Source organism: Nerophis ophidion, linkage group LG04 (assembly GCF_033978795.1).
Source record: "Nerophis ophidion isolate RoL-2023_Sa linkage group LG04, RoL_Noph_v1.0, whole genome shotgun sequence".
NCBI lineage: Eukaryota > Metazoa > Chordata > Actinopteri > Syngnathiformes > Syngnathidae > Nerophis > Nerophis ophidion.
In genome coordinates this window covers 27,071,667-27,096,649 of record NC_084614.1, presented here as the reverse complement: position 1 = coordinate 27,096,649, position 24,983 = coordinate 27,071,667, and the positions used below count along the sequence as shown (strand labels likewise).

Sequence of the window (24,983 nt, the reverse complement as noted above, 5' to 3'; positions counted from 1 at the left end):
GCACGTGATAAACGCTTATTTAGTGAAACAAAAATAAATGTAAAACTGCATCAATATACATAGATGCATCAATTTGCGATTTTTAATCAAATCGCAGTTTCTGAATCATAATTATCGGATTGTGAGGTACTCAACAATTCCCACCTCTACTCGTTAGCTAGCTGGCAAGGTAACAAGCTAACAATCTTACCAAAATGACACCGCATCCTCCAGATGTCTGAGGACCCATTGGACACCAAATCAATTTTTTTTTGCCCTCAAGTGACACAGATCTGATATTTTTTGCCAATCTGAAAGCGTCAAAGTTTTCCAAATCTGATATTGTTGCATCAGATTTTGGCCAAATCAAGAGTAAGTTTGATTCTGTTAGGAATCTTGATATTTTCAAATCTTGCAATGCGACCAAAGATAACTTTAACGTTATCTTTGGTCGAGCTTCATGTTCGCAGCATGATTCCTTTTTTGCAGTTTTCCATCGTCTGCCTTCTTGCTCAACATAACAGCCACGGCACAAATCCAGTAAAACGCTGATCTGAGGCGTACATGTTTTCTCGTGTAGGAGCAACTTCCTTGTTTATTTACAGAATCCGGTAAACTTCAATTAGTTTTCACTAGCAGGTGGGACCACATCAGGGCCTGTTCACCCTTAAATTGGAGTCTAATAAAGATCACATTTTACTTGTAAACTAAACAGTCAGCTGGAAAAAATCAGATTTCGAAAAAATGATGTGATCTATTCAGGCCTTCTTTGTAAACATAGTCTTGACATTCCCCCCGCATTAAATGCTCCTGTGTGTATCACAGATGTAATGTCAAAAATGCAAGTTTAGCTTCGCAAAATGAGCAAGTTATTCATGTCTTTAACAAGAATAGGATGAAATGTTTCACACTTCACATGACCCGCAATGGTCAAATTGCCGCGTCCCTCCAAAAAAAGACGTTTGATGACATCATGACTATTGTTGACAAATTTATTTGTTGGCGACAAATTTTATTGTCTATTTGTTGACGAATCGCTGCATGCACCCCAAAGCAAAATTCTCCTCACAAACATAAATGTAACCGTTTGACACTTGCCCCCTTAACCAATCAAAGCATAGAAAAGAGGAGGTGTGGTCAGTCTATCAGAGCCCAGTCGTTACTAGCATGCCGTGTGTTGTTTTTTTGATTGATTGAAACTTTTATTAGTAGATTACACAGTACAGTATACATTCCGTACAATTGACCACTAAATGGTAAGACCCGAATAAGTTTTTCAACTTGTTTAAGTTGGGGTCCACGTAAATCAATTCATGGTGCCTCGGTGTGCATTGTTTACACAACGTGCGGTGCGCTACTTATATGTCCGTGTCGTTCGGTACACCTTCGGACCGAAACCCCCGTACCGAAACGGTTCAATACAAATACACGTACCGTTACACCCCTAATATATATATATATATATATATATTTGAATATGAGACTGCTGGGTACAATACAGTGGGGCAAAAAAGTATTTAGTCAGCCACTGATTGTGCAAGTTCTCCCACTTGAAATGATGTCAGAGGTCTGTATTTTTCATCATAGGTACACTTCAACTGTGAGAGACAGAATGTGAAAAAAAAATCCATGAATTCACATTGTAGGACTTTTAAAGAATTTATTTGTAAATTGTGGTGGAAAATAAGTATTTGGTCACTTCAAACAAGTAAGATCTCTGGCTCTCACAGACATATAACTTTTTCTTTAAGAAGCTCTTCTGTTCTCCACTCGTTACCTGTATTAATGGCACCTGTTTGAACTCGTTATCTGTATAAAAGACACCTGTCCACAGCCTCAAACAGTCAGACTCCAAACTCCACTATGGCCAAGACCAAAGAGCTGTCGAAGGACACCAGGAAAAGAATTATAGACCTGCACCAGACTGGGAAGAGTGAATCTACAATAGGCAAACAGCTTGGTGTGAAAAACTCAACTGTGGGAGCAATTATCAGAAAATGGAAGACATACAAGACCACTGATAATCTCCCTTGATCTGGGGCTCCACGCAAGATCTCATCCTGTGGGTTCAAAATGATCATGAGAACGGTGAGCAAAAATCCCAGAACCACAGGGGGGGACCTGGTGAATGACCTGAAGAAAGCTGGGACCAAAGTAACAAAGGTTACCATCAGTAACACACTACGCCAACAGGGAATCAAATCCTGCAGTGAAGTGAAGTGTGAAGTGAATTATATTTATATAGCGCCTTTCTCGAGTGACTCAAAGCACTTTACATAGTGAAACCCAATATCTAAGTTAGATTTAAACCAGTGTGGGTGGCACTGGGAGCAGGTGGGTAAAGTGTCTTGCCCAAGGACACAACGGTAGTGACTAGGATGGCGGAGGCGGGAATCGAACCTGCAACCCTCGAGTTGCTGACACGGCCACTCTACCAACCGAGCTATGCCGCCCCCCATTTGCCAGACAGGATCCCCTGCTTAAGCCAGTGCATGTCCAGGCCTGTCTGAAGTTTGCCAGAGAGCACATGGATGATACAACAGAAGATTGGGAGAATGTCATGTGGTCAGATGAAACCAAAATAGAACTTTTTGGTATAAACTCAACTCTCCGTGTTTGGAGGAAGAAGAATACTGAGTTGCATCCCAAGAACACCACACCTACTGTGAAGCATGAGGGTGGAAACATCATGCTTTGGGGTTCTTTTTCTGCTAAGGGGACAGGACGACTGATCCGTGTTAAGGAAAGAATGAATGAATGAATCAATCAATGTTTATTTATATAGCCCTGAATCACAAGTGCCTCAAAGGGCTGCACAAACCACAACGACATCCTCGGTAGGGCCCACATAAGGGGAAGGAAAAACTACCCCAGTGGGATGTCGACCATGATGAGTATAAGAAACCTTGGAGAGGACCACATATTTGGCAATATACCCCCCCCACACACACACACACACACATACACACACACACACGGCCTAGGCGACCGAAAGCAATGGATGTCGGGCGGATCTAACATGATATTGTGGATCCAACGTAACCGTGAGAATCAAGTCCAAAATGGACCCAATATAGTAGAGAGTCCCATCCAAAGCGGAGCCAGCAGGAAACCATCCCAAGCGGAGGCGAATCAGCAGCGCAGAGATGTCCCCAACCGATACATAGGCGAGCGGTCCATCCTGGGTCCCGACTCTGGACGAGCGGTCCATCCTGGGTCCCGATTTTGGACAGCCAGTACTTCATCCATGGCCACCGGACCGGACCCCCTCCACAAGGGAGGGGGGGACATAGGAGAAAAAGAAAAGAAACGGCAGATCATCTGGTCTAAAAATGGGGTCTATTCAAAGGCTAGAGTATACAAATAAGTTTTAAGATGAGACTTAAATGCTTCTACTGAGGTAGCATCTCAAACTGTTACCGGGAGGGCATTCCGGAGTACTGGAGCCCGAACAAAAAACGCTCTATAGCCCGCAGACTTTTTTTTGGGCTCTGGGCATCACTAATAAGCTGGAGTCCTTTGAACGCAGATTTCTTGCCGGGACATATGGTACAATACAATCGGCAAGATAGGCTGGAGCTAGACCGTGTAGTATTTTATATGTAAGTAAAAAAAAAATGGGGCCATATATCGTGTGAGATTTTGAGCCAAAACCTTCCATCTGTCAGAGCTTTGAAGATGAAACGTGGCTGGGTCTTACAGCATGACAATGATCCTAAACACACAGCCCGGGCAACGGAGGGGTGGCTCCGTAAGAGGCATTTGAAAGTCCTGGAGTGGCCTAGCCAGTCTCCAGACCTCAGCCCCATAAAAAATCTGTGGAAGGAGTTGAAAGTCCATGTTGCTCTGCGACAGCCCCAAAAATATCACTGCTCTCGAGAAGATCTGCATAGAGGAATGGGCCAAAATACAAGCTACTGTGTGTACAAACCTGTTAAAGACCTATAGTAATCGTTTGACCTCTGTTATTGCCAACAAAGGTTATATTGCAAAATTGATTTTTTTTTATTGACCAAATACTTATTTTCCACCATAATTTACAAATAAATTATTTAAAATTCCTACAATGTGAATTCTTGGATTTTTTTCTTCAAATTCTGTCTCTCACAGTTGAAGTGTACCTATGATGAAAATTACAGACCTCTGTCATCATTTTAAGGGGGAGAACTTGCACAATCGGTGGCTGACTAAATGCCTTTAAGCCCCACTGTATAAAGATCAACTAATTCAGAATTGGATTTTTGTTTGGAGGGCTGAAGTGCAGTTCGCCTTTAATATTCTTGGTTGAAGGTAAAGTGTGACAATTGACTGACGGAACCTTTTAATTGGTTATCTACGGTTTGTGCACAAAGTCAAGAGAGTAAGAAAAATGAAAATACATTTTCAGCAGTCTTGCAAGCCAGTTGTAACTCAACAGATCACTGTTAATGTAAACTTTTCAACATAAATATTGTCAAATGCTTATGTGTCTATACAGACGATTGTAAGCTTTTGACTATGCATAATAACCATATGCAGTCAGACATGGGCATTACATATTTTTAATTTGCTTTAAAAATGGCATAAAAAATAATTACATTAGGTTTGTTACTACCTGTAGAAACACTGGGTATAGTGGCCAGTTTGTAAAAAGTTTGGCAAAATGCACCTAAAGAACTCTGATGAGGCAAAGATTGAACTCTCTGGAATGAATGCCAGCCATCGTGTTTGGAGGAAAACAGGCACCGCTCATCACCAGGCCTATACCATTTTTACAGTGAAGCATTGTGGTAGCAGCATCAAACTTTGGGGATGTTTTTCAGTGGCAGGAAGTGGGAAACTATTCAGGGTAGAGGGAAAGATAAATGTGGCATTGTACAGAGACATCCTGGATGAAAACCTACTCTTCCATCCAACCTGATAGAACCTGAGAGGTGCTGCAAAAAGAATGGACAATGAGGAATGGGCGAAAATGCCCAAAGTTAGGTTTGCCAAGCTCGTCGCATGGTATTCAAAATTACTTGAGGCTGTAATTTCTGCCAAAGGTTCATAAAGTATTGAGCAAATGCTGTGAATACCTATGCACAGTTGATTTTTTGTTTATTTTTAATGCATTTGCTAAATAAAAAAAGGTAAAAACAAAAAAATCACATTGTCTTATTGTCTGTGGAATTTTGAGTACAAAAATAAATGTATTACATTTTGGAATAAGGTTGGAACATAAAATGTGGAAAAAGTGAAGTGATGTGAATAACTTTCGGATGCACTTAGCTTTACATGGTCCACAATGAATATTCAATCAATAATTAGTTAATACAACACACATCAGATAACAACATGGAGCTTACAGTAGAAAATAATAAAAAAGCTTGTGATAGCCTTCTGTAAGTAGAGATAATCTACTATACAAACCACATCACTTTAAGAATTAAAAAATAAAGAAAAAAAGAACCCTATGAAAAATTTAAGTCATCTTGTAAAGACCAAACCGATCCATCACTATTTCGGTCCATTACAATTACACTTAGTAAATCCATCCAGTCATCCATTTTCTATCGATTGTCCTTATAATTTATAAAATAACAGTAATAAATTAAATAATATTTATGTACGGCATTCATATGCAGAACACGTCACATTGATCCACAAGGGAAATTTGAACAATTTCCCTTGTGGATCAATAAAGTTTGTATTTGTCCAAGCACAGACCTTTCCATGGTATATAATATATATTATAAATCTATACTATTAATTTGGTTGGTGGTTATTATGTAGCAATGGTAATCATTTGTGTTAAAGTTTTGCACAGACATTTGAGTGCCAGACAGGAAGCCATGTTGACAGCTACCAATGTATGTCTGTGTTTGTAATATATCAATAAAAAGACCTAGTGATTAACAAAAAAGACCTAGTGATTAATAAAAATGTTCACATTTTTGAGTGAATTAACAATGGCTTGTGGATTACTGGATCGCTTAGCAGTTGACAGACAGTAGCAGCAATTGTGAGTTGCTTATTCGCTTCAAACTGACACTAACTCTTCTTAAAGAGTGTGACTATAAGGGATGAGGTTGTTACAAACTTAAGTGTGGTGTTGCATCCTTATTTGTTGATTATCGTTTACCCATATGTAGTAGCGGCACTTGAACCGAACGTGAAAGCGTGTCATAATTAATACAGTCAGCGGTACAAAAAAATATTGATAGCGGTGCCATTTGTCCAAAATCTTTAAAGTCTTCCTGGACAGACTCAATTAGGAACCGGTACCAAAAAATACCCGTACATGGTATACATCCCTATATATTAATATGAAAAATTGAATAAATATAATTTGACTTATGGGAGGTCTTGGAATTCTGTTTTTTTGGTGTGGCCCTCAAACTCATTTGTTCTACATATATATCCATCCATCCATTTTCTACCGCTTGTCCCGTTTGGGTCGCGGGGGTGCTGTATGTTAGCAATAAGTTTAATAAGTGTGACATAACCGTTAGCTCCAATGTGACTGATCTTTCTTGTTTTCCTCTAGTGCAAAACTCTGCAAAGGACTCACAGAGAAAATAGAGCATGGATGTCAGACTAAAGGTAAACTGAAAATTAATATGTACTTTTAAATTAATTTGAAAAAGTTTTAAATGCTTCAGCACTTGTCCTGTTAAATATTTGTTATTATCATATCTGTTAATTCACACTAGTAAATGAAGCGGTGTATGAGTTAGTGGTCTTGAGAGGCTCATGTGTAGTTGTAGGTACTCTAGTACAGTGGTTCTCAAATGGGGGTACTTGAAGGTATGCCAAGGGGTACGTGAGATTTTAAAAAAATATTCTAAAAATAGCAACAGTTCAGAAATCTTTTATAAATATATTTATTGAATAATACTTCAACAAAATATAAATGCAAGTTCATAAACTGTGAAAAGAAATGCAACAATGCAATATTCAGTGTCGACAGCTAGATTTTTGTGGACATGTTCCAACCAAAAATGCTTCCCTCTGATTAGGGGGTACTTGAATTAAAAAAATGTTCACAGGGGGTACATCACTGAAAAAAGGTTGAGAACCACTGCTCTAGTAGAATACAAAACTGCAAATCCTCAGTCCTAAAGGATGTGTCTTGTGTTGTAGGCAAATGTGGCAGAACTGTAATAATTAATGTATTTTCTGTTTACCCACTCAGAAATCCAGACAGCCTTATATGAGGTCTGCTGGCAAGTTGTACAGGGTAACCTCAAGTTGGACCTCATCGTGAACGTCCTTGGGGAGATGATGGTATGACAGTGTGTAAACACGATACAATATTGCAAATGACATGCAGCATTTTCGACTAAAGATGACTAAAATTTAAAATTTTTCCTTTGTCTTTTCCAACAGGAACTCCGAGATGACATGACATCAATTTTAGCAGATGTGTTTAGTATTCTAGGTATTGGATTTTTTGGGATTTTTATGTTTTTCATTGGACTAATAAGTCTCATCACTTTCAAAATGTGGCACGCTATAACTGTGTGTGTGTGTGTGTGTGTGTGTGTGTGTGTGTGTGTGTGTGTGTGTGTGTGTGTGTGTGTGTGTGTGTGTGTGTGTGTGTGTGTGTGTGTGTGTGTGTGTGTGTGTGTGTGTGTGTGTGTGTGTGTGTGTGTGTGTTTTTTTGTCGCAGATGTAGAAACTGTTGCACTGGAGGACAAACACAAGCGCGACCAATATATCCAGTTGGTGGGAGCGTGTTTGGTAAGATTATTAAATCATTTCATATGTACCTAATAGAGGTGAAACGATTTATAGATATTCCTAAATTTCAAGTATATCGATCTGTGCTTGGCAAGTTTGCCTTCTGAAAGATAGGTATTGATCCAAAATTTGTTTAGAAGGGAATCGATCAATTTTATTGATACTATAAAAAGGAATACATTGGATTTAAGAATGGCAGACTTTATATGAAGTTTAACAATTTTGAAAATAAGTATGTGAAACGTTTTCTGTGATGTCATCAAAACTAAAATGGCAAATAGCTTTGGTGGCTCAGAAAGGTCACAACAAATGCTAACTCCATGACACAACAGCTTTCAGCTACAGCACGATTACAAAAGCCATAACTAATACAAACAACACAACACTATAATTTAAAGCCGCAGCACTACTTTAAGCTAAAAAAGACACGACCGCCACATCTGAAGTGAAGTGGAGCAAGTTAGGCAAAGCACCGACTTTCGGAAAACAACAACATGAAGTGTGACACACAACCTGCAACTTGCAGCCAAGAAGAAGTCATTTAATTACGGACAAATACAAGAGATTGATCAAGGAGAATTTGGAAATTAGGAAGCGAGGGGCCAACACCATCAATAGGGATGAGGAAACCTATAACACCCCCCACCCCTCCAGGGCTGCGGTCCCCTCCAAGGTTCCTCATTGTCATCCCATTGGGTTGAGTTTTTTCTTGCCCTGATGTGGTATCTGAGCCAAATATGTCGTTGTGGCTTGTGCAGCCCTTTGAGACACTCATGATTTATATAAGTAAACTTTGATTGATTGTTTGACTTTGAATATAGGAAACTTCAACTGCAGTGTCCAATATCCAGTATTAATGTATTTTTCGGACTATACGGCGCAGTTTTTTTCAAAGTTTGGCCAGGGGTGCGACTTATACTCAGGAGCGACTCGTGTGAAACTATTAACACATTACTGTAAAATATCAAATAATATTTAGCTCATTCCTGTAAGACAGTGGTTCTCATCCTTTTTTCAGTGATGTACCCCCTGTGAACATTTTTTGAATTCAAGTACCCCCTAATCAGAGGAAAACATTTTTGGTTGGAAAAAAAAGAGATAAAGAAGTAAAATACAGCACTATGTCATCAGTTTCTGATTTATTAAATTGTAAAACAGTGCAAAATATTGCTAATTTGTAGTTGTCTTTCATGAACTATTTGGAAAAAAAATATAACTAAAAACTTGTTGAAAAATAAACAAGTGATTCAATTATAAATAAAGATTTCTACACATATAAGTAATCAACCTCTTAAAGTGCCCTCTTTGGGGATTGTAATAGAGATCCATCTGGATTCATGAACTTAATTCTAAACATTTCTTCACAAAAGAAGAAATCTTTAACATCAATATTTATGGAACATGTCCACAAAAATCTAGCTGTCGACACTGAATATTGCATTGTTGCATTTCTTTTAAGTTTATGAACTTGCATTTATATTTTGTTGAAGTATTATTCAATAAATATATTTCTAAAAGATTTTTGAATTGTTGCTATTTTTAGAATATTTTTAAAAAAATCTCACGTACCCCTTGGCATACCTTCAAGTACCCCCAGGGATACACATACCCCCATTTGAGAACCACTGACATAAGAGAGTAGACATCTAAGATTTCATGGGATTTATCGATTAGGAGTGACAGATTGTTTGGTAAACGTATAGCATGTTCCATATGTTATAGTTATTTGAATGACTCTTACCATAATATGTTACATTAACATACCAGGCACGTTCTCAGTTGGTTATTTATGCGTCATATGACGTACGCTTATTCAGCCAGTTGTTCACTATTCTTTATTTATTTTAAATCGCCTTTCAAATGTCTATTCTTGGTGTTGGGTTTTATAAAATAAATTTCCCCCAAAAATGCGACTTATATATGTTTTTTTTTTCTTCTTTATTATGCATTTTTGGCCGGTGCGACATATACTCCAGAGCAACTTATACTCCGAAAAATACGGCAACTGCAGTGTCCAATGTCCAGTGTTTTTGCTAAAAAATTACTGAATTGATTTCAACTCACTAAATTGTTTCAGATGGCATCGTTCTAAAAAAACATTGTTCCTGAATTGTATCAGAATTCACAAATATCAAATCGAATCGTTGTTAAAACAAATTGTTACACCCCTAGTACCTGAGAGAATAACATTTTTGCACAGGTTGATAATAGAATAGATTACACAATTAGAAGTCATATGCTACCCTGCAAAACTTGAAATCCAAGCAAGACTAACAAGATACAACATACTGAAATGTCAAAAGTATTTGCTTATCTACCTGGGGACGGCGTGGCGCAGTTGGGAGAGAGACCGTGCCCGCAACCTGAGGGTTCCTGGTTCAATCCCCACCTTCTACCAACCTAGTCACGTTCGTTGTGTCCTTGAGCAAGACACTTCACCCTTGCTCCTAATGGACGCGGTTAGCGCCTTGCATGGCAGCTTCCGCCATCAGTGTGTGAATGGGTGAATGTGGAAATAGTGTCAAAGCGCTTTGAGTCCCTTGAAGGTAGAAAACGCTATACACATTTACCATTCACCTGTTTATACATATTAAGTTGAATCCCATTCTTAAGTCTGATGTTAGCCCTCTCTTTGCAATTACATTATATCAGTTCAACTCTTTTGGGGAAGGCTTTTCAAAAGGTTTAAGAGTATGTCTACGAGAACTTTTTACCATACTTTCAGAAGCACATTGCGAGGTCAAACTAGGGCCGGGTGATATGGCCTTTTATTAATATCTCGATATTTTTAGACCATGTCACGATACACGATATATATCTCGATATTTTGCTTTAGCCTTGAAATAACACTTGATGCATATAATCACGCCAGTATGATGGTTCTATGTGTCTACATTAAAACATTCTTGTTAATACTGCATTATACTGATTTCAAACTTTCATGCAGAGGCAAATCCCAACTAAGTCAATTTACCAAAACTGTATTAAACAGTGGCACAAACATTCATGTAATTTCAAAACAGAAAGTGCAAGATTGTCAGACATTTTAAAACAAGCTATTAGTGCACTTTAGTGCATGTGTGTCTCAAAAGGCTGCACAAGCCAAAACGACATCCGACATTCGCATCAGATCCCACATTAGGGCAAGAAAAAACTCAACCCAATGGGTGTAATGAGAAACAGAGGGGACCGCAGATGTGGGGCACCCCCCACCCCAACAATTACTAATCAATTTTATAATTGTTCATGTACGAATTGCCACGCAACTAAATGAAAAAATTATTTCACCCACCTCTAGTAATCAGTGATGATGTTGAAGGAAAAAGCGAACGTTGTGATGCATTTGTTAAATTCATGTTCTGACTTATGCTTAAATTAATAAATATTGCATGGTATTATAAATATGCCTTGTACTACATTACAGTCATACTTTCAGTGTGTACATAAAACCTTGATAGAAGTGTTAGGATGTTTTTTAGGCACTATATAGGCAGCCTAGAGCGGCTCCCATATTCTCCATTGTAGGCTGACTTTTGCTTGAATTTATTTACTGAGTGTGAATGCAATAAAAAAAGAAAAGCATATGTGTGCTTGTCTTACATAAATATTGTAAAATATGGTTCAAATTCCTTCCATCCATCCATTTTGTACCGCTTATTCCCTTTCGGGGTCGCGGGGGGCGCTGGCGCCTATCTCAGCTACAATCGGGCGAAAGGCGGGGTACACCCTGGACAAGTCGCCACCTCATCGCAGGGCCAACACAAATTCCTAAATAGTGCAATTCCCTTTTTAATCGATGTGCTGGGAAAAACAATTGATTCTCACCAGCAACTAGGGAGAAGTTCTGTTGCTGTCGGAATATGGCAGTTCCGCATCCACTCACATAGATATTGTGAATGACTGACAAAAGGATTTACTCCATTCACTTCGTTGTACTATTATTGAACAACCGCGCTCAGGTGCTGAGTAATGCACAGAGTCTTTGCACCCTGTTTAAAAGCGAAAAAACAACAACATGGCAATGTATCGGAACGTGCAAAGTTATCGAGTTCATTTTCATTTATCATTTGATTAATTAATTGACTATTTGATTATCGGCTGAGCCTGTACATTAGCAGTCAAGAGTAGTTTTAAAATTATGATTTACATTCCAAAAAATATTTATTGCACGAATGGGTTTGTATCGAGAATCTTGTTTAATTGAGGATCAAATTGTAACCTTAAGTCAAGTAAATATAATGCATAACAGAGGACCTTTTAGGATAAACGAACTGGTCTAACATGGAAAGCAACTGGTAAGAAAATCAGTTTTATTAAATTTTTCAGTGTAGCTTGTATTAATTGAATAATACAATATCTAGTGTTGTGACATGTAGAAATTGTCTCGGATCGTGTCAAACTGCTAAACACTAATGTACTAACTGGTATTCTTAAGGTTTGTGTTCCAGAGACCATTTTGAAGGAGCGCCTGGATCCAGAAACCCTTGAATCTCTTGGACTTATAAAACAAGCTCATCAGTTTAATCAGAAGATTGTAAAGATCAAGACGAAACTATTGTAAGTAAAGTGCACATAAGGAAAACAGATTTGTTTGACCTAGGCTCATTCTACTTGATGATTGTTGACAGTTACAAGCAACAGAAGTTCAACTTGCTAAGGGAGGAAAACGAAGGCTACGCCAAACTGATCACAGAACTCGGCCAAGACCTGTCCGGTAGCATCACCAGTCACATTGTACTGGAAAGCATCAAGTCACTGATAGGTACAAACTTAGCCTTTTCTTCCTTTCTCAGACTGACAACCCATAGATGCTAGATTCAGCCACATGCAGTATTGTCATCTGCACGTAATTCTTGAAACAATTTCTTATAAAGAATTAAATTACTGACTCTGCCCTCTGTAAAAAAACACTTAAAATATTTTTGCCAGGTGTATTTTGTAATGAACCTTTTTTCCCCCCGTCAACAGGATGTTTTAATTTGGATCCTAACCGTGTTTTGGACATAATCCTGGAAGTGTATGAGAGTCGATCAGACCAAGATGAGTTCTTTTTGTCCCTCATCAAGTCCTACATGTGCGAGCCACTGACTCTTTGCCACATCCTTGGCTTTAAATTCAAATTTTATCAGGTAAAAACTTTTGCGTCTGACTGACTCTTGTAATAAAAGCTAGGCTAGAGTACCATAACTATTAGGGGTGTCCCGATACAACTTTTTCACTTCCAGTACGATACCAATATTGGAGCCGTGAGTGTTGGCCAATACCGATATTAATTCGATACAATATTATCTGAAATTAATGTATATACATTTTTTTTAAGGTGGTAAGTTGGAAAAGGTTTGCTCAAGTAAAGTTAGTCAAGCAGAAAACAATGTTAGCCATGAATAACATTAATCTTAAAGGTAAGTAGCATTGATTTATATCGCACCTTCTACAGATAAAAGCGACATAGCACTTCACAGCACACTTCAAAAATGTTTAATTATAAGCAGTAGAAAATGGATGGATGACTATAAAAGACAACAAAAACAGTATTAAAAAACAAAAAATACAGTAGAAATTATATAAAATACAGCTATATTTCTGCCATACGTCCATGGTTTGTTTTAAAATGTTCAGGACTTAAGCAGACACAAAATACACATAAAAACAGCAACTAATAGGTAAGAAAAGTTGATTTTGCATGTTTTTATTATTTCGTAGTTTGGAATGTTAAAGTTTAGATCAAATAAAATGTTTTTTTTAAAACACAGGAAGTAGAACAAACACTAACCTAATGACAGACGTATGCTTTTGGGGTGGAATGTTAATTTGGGTTTTGGGGACATCTAGTGGTCACAATCAAATTTTGTGAATAATGTGGACACGTTTGTTACTGTATACTTTCTTATACACTTGCCCTCAAGACTTTGTATCTGTGCGTCATATGCAACTATAATTATTTTGTACTTGTTTATATTGACAAATGTAGTGTTTGAGACAGCAATATTAATCAATTAAGGACACCTATTACATACTACTAGCTTGTGTTCTTAGCTATTCGGTGCAGTAGCTGCTAGCTCCTAGTAGCCTATAGTGTACCATGTTTACCTTTTGGAAATGTCACTTAAGTAAAAGGAAAGATCACAGCTGTGTGCGTATTAGAGGACATTTAGATGTTAACTGACTGTCAAGTTTTGCACAAGTAAACACGCTGCAGGACTCCTTGTATCGGAGGTTATATTAAAGATTTTTTAAATGCAACCCGATATCAGTCGATACTGGCTTTTTGCTGATATCGGACCGATAACAATATCAAATCAGGACACCCCTTCTAACTATCACAAGCCCGAATCACATAAGTCTTTTCCAGTGACCTTTTTGCCATTTTCCCCTGTACCAAAGCAAAACTAATTAAGATTATACACTGACTTTTGTCATGTTGTTCTATTATTTCTCTGTCAGGAACCAAATGAGGAAACTCCTAAGTCTTTGTATCACATTGCTGCTGCTCTGCTTCAGCACAACCTGATTGATTTGGAGGATCTTTATGTACATGTAAGGAAAAGGAGAACTGTATCTCAACCTAGAGGCACGTAACATGACTCCTGACATGTGTCATTTCAGCTTTTGCCAGTAGATGCTACAATTGTAGAAGAACACAAACGAGTTCTTTCAGAGGCCAAACAGATTGCCCGCAGGCTAGTCATGGTTGTGGTGCCTTCAGAAAAAAGTGAAGACAAGGAAAAAGAGAAAGACAAGGAAGAAGAGAAAACTGAGCAGGTATTCATTTGGCACTTCAATTGTATGTTTCAGCATGCTGTAACTGTTTACATGTAGTTAGCTGATAGGAATGAAAAGTAAATGTTGAAGACCATGGTATATTTAAGATCTGACAATAATATGCTTTTTCTGCCTTCATAGCCTCTTGACAACCAGAAACTTGGTTTGTTGGAAGCACTTCTCAGGATTGGAGACTGGCAACATGCTCTGTGTATAATGGACCAGTTGCCTTCCTTCTATGCTACTTCGCATAAGTCCATTGCACTGGCACTCTGCCAGCTGTTACACCTGACAGTGGATCCTCTTTACCGCGGGTACACATTTTTTTTTCTGGTTTCATTTAAGGCACATCTGTTTGACCAGACAGAGCTTTGAATACATTTGCCTGTTCTCCACAGGTCTGGCCTCCCAAAAGGTGCAAGGGGACGCGTGACGCATCCACTGAAGAACAAGCGGGTACCACGCCCTGCAGAGAGCTTTGAAGACTTGCGCAGGGACACATTCGGCATGCTCGGTTACCTGGGCCCTCACCTTGCTCACGACCCCATCCTCTTTGCCAAGATTGTACGCCTTGGCAAGGCTTTCATGAAAGAGGTAGACTATTGCATAACTGCATTTTTATAGGTGAACTTGCTTATCATTTTTATTATGCTTATCCTTTATTTACAGTATCAATGCAGCGAGGGCTCAGATGTCAAAGACAAAATGGTAAGTGTTATTTTCTCTACTATATGCTACATAACTGTAATTGTGATTCACATGTGTTTTTATTGGCCCCAGGAAACACTTTTAAGTTGCTTCCTGAGCATTGCAGACCAGGTGCTGCTACCTTCCCTTTCTCTGATGGATTGTAACGCTTGTATGTCTGAGGAGCTTTGGGGTTTCTTTAAACTCTTTCCCTACCATCACAGGTGAGACGCCTGCGCATCACCGAGTGCATGGTTTATGCAAACAAGGTGTCAAATAAGACCTCCAGGCAATGCTAGGGATATTTATATGGCGATACATATTACAGCCTCCTGCACTAACAATTCATATAGGAATATATTGTTTGGTTTATAAAATAATTGAACCATTTAACAGCGGGTTACAAATGCTCTTAATTTGGCTGCTGATGTATGTGTTAATAGTGCCATTTACGGTTATTTTCTCAAAACTATTATTATTTTCTTGTGAAGTCACTGTTAATAGCTGTTTTCCTAGCTACACTTAGGTTAAAATGTAATAAGCACTTATTTTTCTGTTGTTTCAATACTTTGCAATAGTTTTTTTCTAGGGACTTATTTTCTGAGTTTGTGATATTGATGTGGATCTAATCACTGATGTATTGACCATAAAATAATACTATTAATTAGGGCGATTAAAATATTTAAATGCCTTGTTCATAATTAACTCAAAATTAATCACGATTAATCACAGATGGGTATAATTTTTAATCATCAATAACTCTATCCTAGAAAGATCATTTTCAGGGGGAGCGGGGGGGGGGGGGCTGTATTCTGTGATCTTTCTACCTGAATAAATGCTTCTGATATTAATTATATTATATTAGATTAGATTAGATAGTACTTTATTTATTCCGTCAGGAGAGTTCCTTCAGGAAAATACTTGTTGTACAAGTTAATTATGGAAGTAGAGTTGTTAACTTGTCAAAGTACATAATTTATTCTTATTAAATATATTCTTTCTTTCCGTTTTGACAGAAAAAAATACATGTACTGCATGAAATTGCCTATATTTTGAACTTTAATATTATCCAATATCGCAACAATTATATTATCACATTGTCCAAAATCTTTATTTTTTTAAAATGAATACCTAAATATCTGCTTGACTTACGATTCCAAAAAGAGTTATCCATCAAATTTTACTCTGAAAAAATAGCAATAGATTCTACGCTAAAATTTACGGTGGTTTTGCAGCATTTTACTGTAAATCCTCCTCGGTAAAATGCTGACGACTTAGCTGTTTTTTGTTGTTGTTTTTTTGTTTTTACTGTAAAATATGTGGTTGTTGTTCTTACGGAGTATTACTGTAAATGGTGAAATGGTGACACATTTTTTTACGGTAAAAAACTGGTAACTCTGTTTGCCAGAATAAAAAAAAACTGTGGTACTGGTGTTCCATTTATAGTTATGTGTTGTAAAAAAAACACTTTAAATTTTACAGTAAAATTCTGGCGACTAAGCTGCCATTTTTCCCTTTTAAAAATGCTTTTTCTTTTATCGTAATAAGCTACATATTTATTTACAGTGTACATAAATAAATATAGCACACAAATGCATAGGCAAATTCATATATTTGCTGTTAATACAAGCCCTCTGAGGGCAGCCAAAACTGCGATGTGGCCCTCAATGAAAACAAGTTGCGCACCACTGATCTAAAGCATTTGAGTAAAACACCCTGTATTTTTTCCCCAGGTACCGTTTATATGGACAGTGGAAGAACGAAACCTATTCCAGCCACCCTTTGCTGGTCAAAGTCAAAGCGCAAACTGTGGAAAGGGCTAAGTATATTATGAAGTAAGTCACTTTTTTGCATGAGCATCTATGAAATGAAATAACTTGCTCACTTATATCCATATTAAACATTTGTATATCTAAATTCACGTTGCAGAAATCAAAATGTCTTTTTTAATTGTAAGACAATTACTAGAAAATGTATCAATGTTGTTGTCTTCCTGTTTTCATGTGATTTGTCTTTTTGCAGGCGGTTGACCAAAGAGAATGTGAAACAGTCTGGGAGACAGGTTGGCAAACTGAGCCACAGCAACCCCACCATTTTTTTTGAATATGTAAGTGTATATCATTTTAGTTTGTGTATAACTAAAGCCATTCACTTTCAACAAATAGGCAGCAACTAAACACATTTTGAGTGGTATACCCACTCTTACTCATACATAATTGAGGCATGTGAAATGTCTGAGAAAAGACAAAAAAATCCAAGTTTTTATACATTGATTTTCTAGTTAAGTATCACTTCTGTGTTTTTTTTAATGAAATATTTAAAAAATATGTTATCAACAATTTTTGTTGAATGCTCGCATCAGCCTCAGGTACTCGCTATTCCACGTTGATTGAGTTGCAGGACAGGGAGACTATCATGTACACCCAAACAAGCTTGCTAGTTAGCATGATCTAGCTCGTTTTCTTATTGTTGCTTACGTTCGCTCTCCGAGCCACAACATTGACGGCTGCCTGCTTTGCTGTTAAAATTTTTGGGACAATTACAATCTGAAAACTGTTAGTTCCAAACCAGCTGTAGTTCTAGAATTTTTTTTAGTAGCCAGCGAGAAGTTATGTTTTGGACGTGATGGATATAAACAGGGTCACAACACTGGAAGTATATTACCCGAGGGAGGGGTTGGCTACAGGGTAGCGTTGCTGAATGAGAAACATTTTCTTTTCTCTGCATGCATGTTGTAAATATGTTACATTACATTTTCAATTATAAAAATATTAGTAAATTAGCTACTAAAAATATTCTGTGGTACATTACATGAAACATTTAGGTGTCAAAAGGACAGCCTAAAGAGGAAGGTGGATGATAATAAATCTTAAAGGTAAAATATTGTAGAAATGCATCCAATTGCAGGAAATTTAGTTTTGACATTCTTGCAAGGCAGCACCATGTGCTAATTTTCTGCTTTTTTTTCGTCAGTTTTCCTCATTCTTTCCCAAAGGGTTGTCATATGCCTGATAATTGACCGATTATATAAATAATGAAATGTGAATTCCCATTAAGACAAACAACCTCATTATAAATTGTCACTGTGCAGAAGGTGGTGGTGTCAGGTTTAAATGGATAATCATTCAGCACTGTCCACTATCTGTTTTCTTATTAGATGCTGTCTCAAATCCAGTGGTATGATAACCTCATTGCCCCAGTGGTGGACTCCTTGAAATACCTCACCTCCCTCAACTACGATGTCTTAGCCTGTATCCTACACTGTTCTCTTGCCCATCAGTGACAAAACAGTCGGGATTTGCTTTGGTGTTGAAGATGTGAGGTGTGCATTTTAAGTCTTTTTTTTTCTTAACTCCTATATTCAGATTGCATAATAGAAGCTCTGGCCAATCCCGAGAAGGAGAAGATGAAGCATGATGACACAACCATCTCATCATGGCTACAGAGTAACTGTCCTAACTTAAGACAAAACTTATTGTTACTATGCAGTGACATGTTTGAAGCTTGAATACCTAACACACTTTTATTCTACCTGCCCAACAGGCCTGGCAATTTTGTGTGGAGCCGTCTTTCGGAAATATCCTATTGAATTGGCCGGCCTTCTTCAGTACGTTGCCAATCAGTTAAAAGCAGGAAAAAGGTCAGTATTTTAGATGTAGCCCCTTCATATCAGCTTGCATGTACTTTCCTGTCATTTTTTTTAACATGTATGTACACTTTACCCGCATTTAGGAATGTGTACCGTTCACATTTGAACCGATACAGTACCAAAAGTGGGAGTTAATACGGTATCAATTTTTGGTACCTTAGTGCTTGTGACGATAGATGGCATTAGTCTTTAGTTTATGGTGTTTTTTGGTTTTTGTTCCACCCTAAAAAGTGTTAGTACTGTAAGTATTGCACTAATTACGCACCAGCTTTTTAATTGTAACGTGCATTTTAGTTGTAGTTTTCATTAAGAAATTTAAAGGTTTTGAAATCGCCATGTAAAATTGCTAATGCAGTAGCATGTCAGTAAAAAAGCCAATGTATATTTGCATCAAGCACTTGCAATTTTGGAAAGTATGAGCCTTACTTTACTTACGTTGAAGTGTTTTTAAGTAAAAAAAAAATTGGCATTGAAAATTGCAACCTCCAATGGGCTCACCACTCATGGTAGGGGCCATAGAGGTTGGGTGCATTGTGAGCTGGGTGGCAGCCAAAGGCAGGGCACTTGGCTGTCTGATCCTCAGCTACATGAGCTAGTTCTGGGGACGGGGAACGTCACCTCGCTGGGGGGGAAGCAGCCTGAGCAAGTGCGCGAAGTAGAGAAGTTCCGGCTGGATATAGTCGGACTTACCTTGACGCACAGCAAGGGCTCTGGAACCAGTTCTCTTGAGAGGGGCTGGACTCTCTTCCACACTAGCGTTGCACGCAGTGAGAGGCGACGAGCTGGGGTAGCAATTCTTGTTCCAACCCGACTCAAAGCCTGCACGTTGGAGTTCAACTTGGTGGGTGAGAGGGTAGCCTCCCTCCGCCTTCGGGTGGGGGGGACGGGTCCTGACTGTTGTTTTTGTTTACGCACCTTTACAGCAGTTCAGAGTACCCACCCTTTTTGTATGCACTTGAGGGAGTACTGGAAAGTGCTCCTCCGGGTGATTCCCTTGTCCTACTGGGGGACTTCGACGCTCATGTTGGCAACGACAATGAAACCTGGAGATGTGTGATTGGGAAGAATGGCCGCCCGGATCTGAACCCGAGTGGTGTTTTGTTATTGGACTTTTGTGCTCGTCACAATTTGTCCATAACAAACACCATGTTCAAACATAAGGGTGTCCATATGTGCACTTGGAACCAGGACACCCTAGGCCCCAGTTCCATGATCGACTTTGTAGTTGTGTCATCGGATTTGCGGCCTCTTGTTTTGGACACTCGGGTAAAGAGAGGGGCGGAGCTTTCTACCGATCACCACCTAGTGTTGAGTTTGCTGCGATGGTGGGGGAGGATGCCGGACAGACCTGGCAGGCCCAAAGGCGTTGTGAGGGTCTGCTGGGAACGTCTGGCAGAGTCTCCTGTCAGAGAGGGTTTCAATTCTCACCTCCGGAAGGACTTTGAACATGTCACGAGGGAGGTGCTGGACATTGAAGTCCGTCTGGACAATGTTCCGCATCTCTATTGTCGAGGCGGCTGATTGGACCTCTGGCCGCAAGGTAGTTTGGGCCCATCGTAGCGGTAATCCTAGAACCTGTTGGTAGACACTGCTGGTGAGGGACGCCGTCAAGCTTAAGGAGGAGTCCTATCGAGTTCTTTTGGCTCATAGGACTCCGAAGGCAGCGGACAGGTACCGACAGGCCAACCGGTGTGAGGCTTCAGCGGTCGCGGAGGCAAAAACTCGGACATGGGAGGAGTTCGGAGAAGCCATCGAAAACGACTTCCGGACGGCTTCAAAGCGATTCTGGACCACCATCCGCCGCCTCAGGAAGGGGAGGCAGTGCACCGTCAACACAGTATGTGGTGTGGATGGTGTTCTGCTGACCTCGACTTAGGGCTGGGCGATATTGGCTTTTATTAATATCGCAATATTTTTATGCCATATTGCGATATACGATATATATTACGATATTTTGCCTTGGCCTTGAATGAACACTTGATGCATATAATCACAGCAGTATGATGATTCTGTGTGTCTACATTAAAACATTCTTCTTCATACTGCATTAATATATGCTACTTTGAAACTTTCATGCAGAGAGGGAAATCACAACTAAGTCAATTGACCAAAACTGTATTTATTAAATACTCTGCATTCTCTCACGGGTGACTTTTTTTAATGAAAGAACAAATTAATAGTGTTGCTACCTTTTTGTAGTAACACTTCTGCTGCATACTTTGCATTGATTGATTGATACCTTTATTAGTATATTGCACAGTTCAGTACATTTTCCGTACAATTGACCACTAAATGGTAACACCCAAATAAGTTTTTCAACTTGTTTAATCAATTCATGGTACAAATGTATACTATCAGCATAATACAGTCATCACACAGGTTAATCATTATAGTATATACATTGAACAGCATATTGCTGTTGTCTGCTGAATATATTCCCACTTGAAGCCAAACCACCCTGCCCCAAGTGGAGGAGTTCAAGTACATCGGAGTCTTGTTCACGAGTGAGGGAAGAGTGGATTGTGAGATCGACAGACGGATCGGTGCAGCTTCTTCAGTCATGCGGACGCTGTATCGATCCAAAGCTCTCAATTTATCGGTCGATCTACGTTCCCGTCCTCACCTATGGTCATGACCTTTGGGTTATGACCGAAAGGACAAGATCACGGGTACAAGCGGTCAAAATTAGTTTCCTCCGCCGGGTCGCGGGGCTCTCCCTTAGAGATAGGGTGAGAAGCTCTGCCATCCGGGGGGAGCTCAAGGTAAAGCCGCTGCTCCTCCACATCGAAAGGAGCCAGGTGAGGTGGTTCGGGCATCTGGTCAGGATGCCACCCGAACGCCTTCCTAGGGAGGTGTTTCGGACACGTTCAACCGATAGGAGACCACGGGGAAGACTTAGGACACGTTGGGAAAACTCTCCCCCGGCTGGCCTGGAAACGCCTTGGGATCCCCCGGCAGGAGCTGGACGAAGTGGCTGAGGAGAGGGAAGTCTGGGCTTCCCTGCTTAGGCTCCTGCCCCCGCGACCCGACCTCGGATAAGCGGAAGAAAGTGGTTGGATGGATGGATGAAAATTGCAACATCACCTAGTAGTTTGGCTAAATCTTCTCTCAGTGTTGCTAGAGTGATCGCTAAGTGCCAAACTGCAAAGAGCCGGCTGAGTTGGCAACCAGGCGTAATGTAACGCACAACCCAGCGACTGTAACATGGCACCGGTGAATTAGTGTAGGTTTTTGCCAAAAATGTACCCTATTTGGTACCCATCCTTACCAACATGTAACACAAATGTAGCAAACTTTTCACTTTTTTTATTTTATTATAAAGTAGCACTGAAAGGTTTGTATGCACCTTTTTATGTATAGCGGTGAGTAACTGGTTTGACTGATACTATAGATATAGCCGCTGTTGAGCAACTGAAAAAATAAACTCTAATTCACAAATGGTGAATGCCATACTACATACATACTAAACTACAGAAGGAAGTCTATACATCTGTACCATCTTGAATGGTCTTGGTAAATAATTAAATTATTGACAGTGCAGTTTGAAATCTGATGTTTACTTTGTAATTAAATAAACAGCCTCAAAGGAATGTATCCTGCGTAAGCACTTTCTGACCAAATATCCACATTTCTAGGTCTGGCCTCTGGGCCTTTGGGCTCTTAAAACTGTGGCCCTCTTCATTATGTAGTTGAATAGCCCTGCATTACAAATTACTAGAATGAAAAATAGTGACAACATGAACGCCAACAGTATTTGGACAATTGATATAATGGTTCATTTAGTCATTGTTTGCCATTACTTCATCATTAAGAAATAAATGATATTCATGGGCTTCATTGGCTGCACATAATTGTAATCCAAGTATTTACCATTTGATTTACCTGGATATTTACTTTAGAAATTAGATATTTTGTTTTGTCTTCATATATTTACATTACCTGTTTGTATTTTTTAGTTTTGACCTGCTCATTCTAAAGGAGGTTGTGCAGAAAATGGCTGGCATTGAGATCACCGATGAAATGACGTCAGAGCAGCTTGAGGCAATGACTGGAGGGGAACAACTCAAAGCTGAGGTATTGACTTTATATGACTATGAGATATGTATTTATCTGCTCTTGTGAATTTTTAAACTGTAAGAGACTTTCTCCACAGGGCGGCTACTTTGGTCAGATCAGGAACACTAAAAAGTCATCACAGCGTCTGAAGGATGCTCTTCTGGATCATGAATTTGCTCTGCCACTGTGTATACTCATATCTCAGCAAAGAAATTGTGTAGTTTTCCTAGAGGGTGGAGAGAAACATCTCAAACTAGTCGGTCACCTCTATGACCAGGTATGTGCTATGTTGTATTTCTTGTATCTTCTGCGTATGTTGCCTTTTAAAGTAGACTGTCAAATTTTAAGGATTTCTACAATAATATGTAGAACGATTTGTTTATATCAAAGTCCTTTAAATTATGACTCCCTATTGGACTGGATGATTATGACCAAATTAATAATCATTATTTTGATTGATATTGAAATCACTTTTAATAACATGATTGTTCATTAATTTGAAAACATGAGTATTTATTGTACCACCAAAACATTTGAAGCTGTTAAAACAAAGTGAGAGAGAAAGCCTCTTAAGTTACAACTAAGACCTGTTTGTACATTGACCTTACATTGATGATGTCGTCCACAACAACACAAGCAGATGAGATGTATTGTTGGTTCATAGTTTAGCTCTATAATTTATTAGCTGTTTCAAATAGCTGTCTTGACATTGTTTAGTTTAGGACGTGTTTCGGGGATGATTGACAATGACCAGGCACATTATTTTCCCAAACTGTTCCTTTTCCTCTCAATGACAGCATTTCACCCACTTTTTTGTAAAATGTTCCTGATATTCTGCTTTTGTGTGCGGATTCAATTTTATTGGCCAATTCTGTTACTCTGTCCACTGTTACATCAACATGGAAATGCATTACTTTTGTTGTTCAGTTGAGTGATTATTGATTAGGCATACTAGCATTTTGTAAACTAAAACATACAAGTAGCAACCACAGTGAGATCCCAAACTCCTAATAGACGTGGTGTTGTTTCCACTCAAACGCTCGCTCATCAATTTCACAATTACAAGCTCAGGTTTTTGCATGCATGATGCGTGGCCCATTGATCTTTATAATGTTTTCATGATCCTGAGAAGCCAAAGTCATAATCACAGTTTGATTAATCGAAAGGGACAAGCGGTAGAAATTGGATAAATGGATGTCCAGCCCTAACTGGACAACAACTGTGTGTTTCCTGCAGTGTCATGACACACTGGTCCAGTTTGGGGGCTTCCTGGCCTCCAACCTCAGCACAGAGGACTACATCAAGCGTGTTCCCTCCATTGACATTCTTTGTAACCAGTTCCACATTCCACATGATGCTGCCTTCTTCCTCTCTCGACCAATGTATGCCCATCAAATTTTGGTAAGTGGGCAGTCTTTGGCATGGGACAGCTTCTGTTCATTAAGACAGTAGTGTGAATAGTTTTTTGTTTGGCACTTCATATTGATAATAATTCTGCACTTTAATGATGAATTTGTTTCCGACAGTCCAAATATGATGAGCTTAAAAAAGCAGAGAAAGGCAACCGGCAACAGCAGAAGGTGCAGAAGTATGTGGCGGCCTGTGAACATGTGATGACACCAGTACACGAGGCTGTGGTGTCCCTCCATCCACCCAGGGTTTGGGAAGATCTACGACCCCAATTCTACGCCACCTTCTGGTCTCTTACCATGTATGACCTGGCTGTGCCCCATTCGGCCTATGAGCGGGAGATCAATAAACTCAAGGCGCAGATCAAGGCTATCGAAGATAATCCTGAAATTGTAAGTTACTGGCTCACGTCAAACCACCCACATTTAAACAATGTACGAAATACTTTTTTATAGCCTCACTACCTTTTTTACACCATTTTAAATCTATGCTCATATCAGCAGGCAAACGTTATTTGTGTTATGCTGGACAGACATCAGTATGGTAGGCATTGTGAGAATTTTCTGCTTTCTTTCTGCTACAGCCTATGAATAAGAAAAAGAAAGAGAAGGAACGGTGCACTGCTTTGCAGGAAAAACTGCAGGAGGAGGAGAAAAAACAGTTGGAGCACGTCCAAAGGGTGCTCCATCGCCTCAAACTGGAGAAAGACAAATGGTTGATGACCAGTAAGTATTTG

General features: G+C 39.1%; 1 protein-coding gene across 6 annotated transcripts in view; it reads left to right on the top strand.

Moving 5' to 3' along the window:
- The window catches only part of thoc2 (THO complex 2), a 47,422-nt gene that overhangs the window by 7,934 nt on the left and 14,505 nt on the right, over positions 1–24,983 (top strand). For all 6 annotated transcript variants that reach the window (XR_009806455.1, XM_061897730.1, XM_061897729.1 and 3 more), the window contains exons 2-24: positions 6,488–6,543; positions 7,136–7,227; positions 7,330–7,381; positions 7,613–7,683; positions 12,119–12,240; positions 12,312–12,445; positions 12,652–12,812; positions 14,128–14,220; positions 14,290–14,445; positions 14,587–14,759; positions 14,844–15,039; positions 15,115–15,153; positions 15,226–15,356; positions 16,866–16,967; positions 17,155–17,239; positions 18,290–18,383; positions 18,498–18,578; positions 18,676–18,772; positions 22,738–22,855; positions 22,935–23,114; positions 24,074–24,238; positions 24,364–24,639; positions 24,831–24,972. Coding sequence is in view for 5 of the 6 variants with exons in the window: in XM_061897730.1 (XP_061753714.1) it covers positions 6,488–6,543; positions 7,136–7,227; positions 7,330–7,381; positions 7,613–7,683; positions 12,119–12,240; positions 12,312–12,445; positions 12,652–12,812; positions 14,128–14,220; positions 14,290–14,445; positions 14,587–14,759; positions 14,844–15,039; positions 15,115–15,153; positions 15,226–15,356; positions 16,866–16,967; positions 17,155–17,239; positions 18,290–18,383; positions 18,498–18,578; positions 18,676–18,772; positions 22,738–22,855; positions 22,935–23,114; positions 24,074–24,238; positions 24,364–24,639; positions 24,831–24,972 (2,816 nt within the window). In the remaining variant the exon portion in view is untranslated. The remainder of the gene's footprint in view (positions 1–6,487; positions 6,544–7,135; positions 7,228–7,329; positions 7,382–7,612; positions 7,684–12,118; positions 12,241–12,311; positions 12,446–12,651; positions 12,813–14,127; positions 14,221–14,289; positions 14,446–14,586; positions 14,760–14,843; positions 15,040–15,114; positions 15,154–15,225; positions 15,357–16,865; positions 16,968–17,154; positions 17,240–18,289; positions 18,384–18,497; positions 18,579–18,675; positions 18,773–22,737; positions 22,856–22,934; positions 23,115–24,073; positions 24,239–24,363; positions 24,640–24,830; positions 24,973–24,983) is intronic.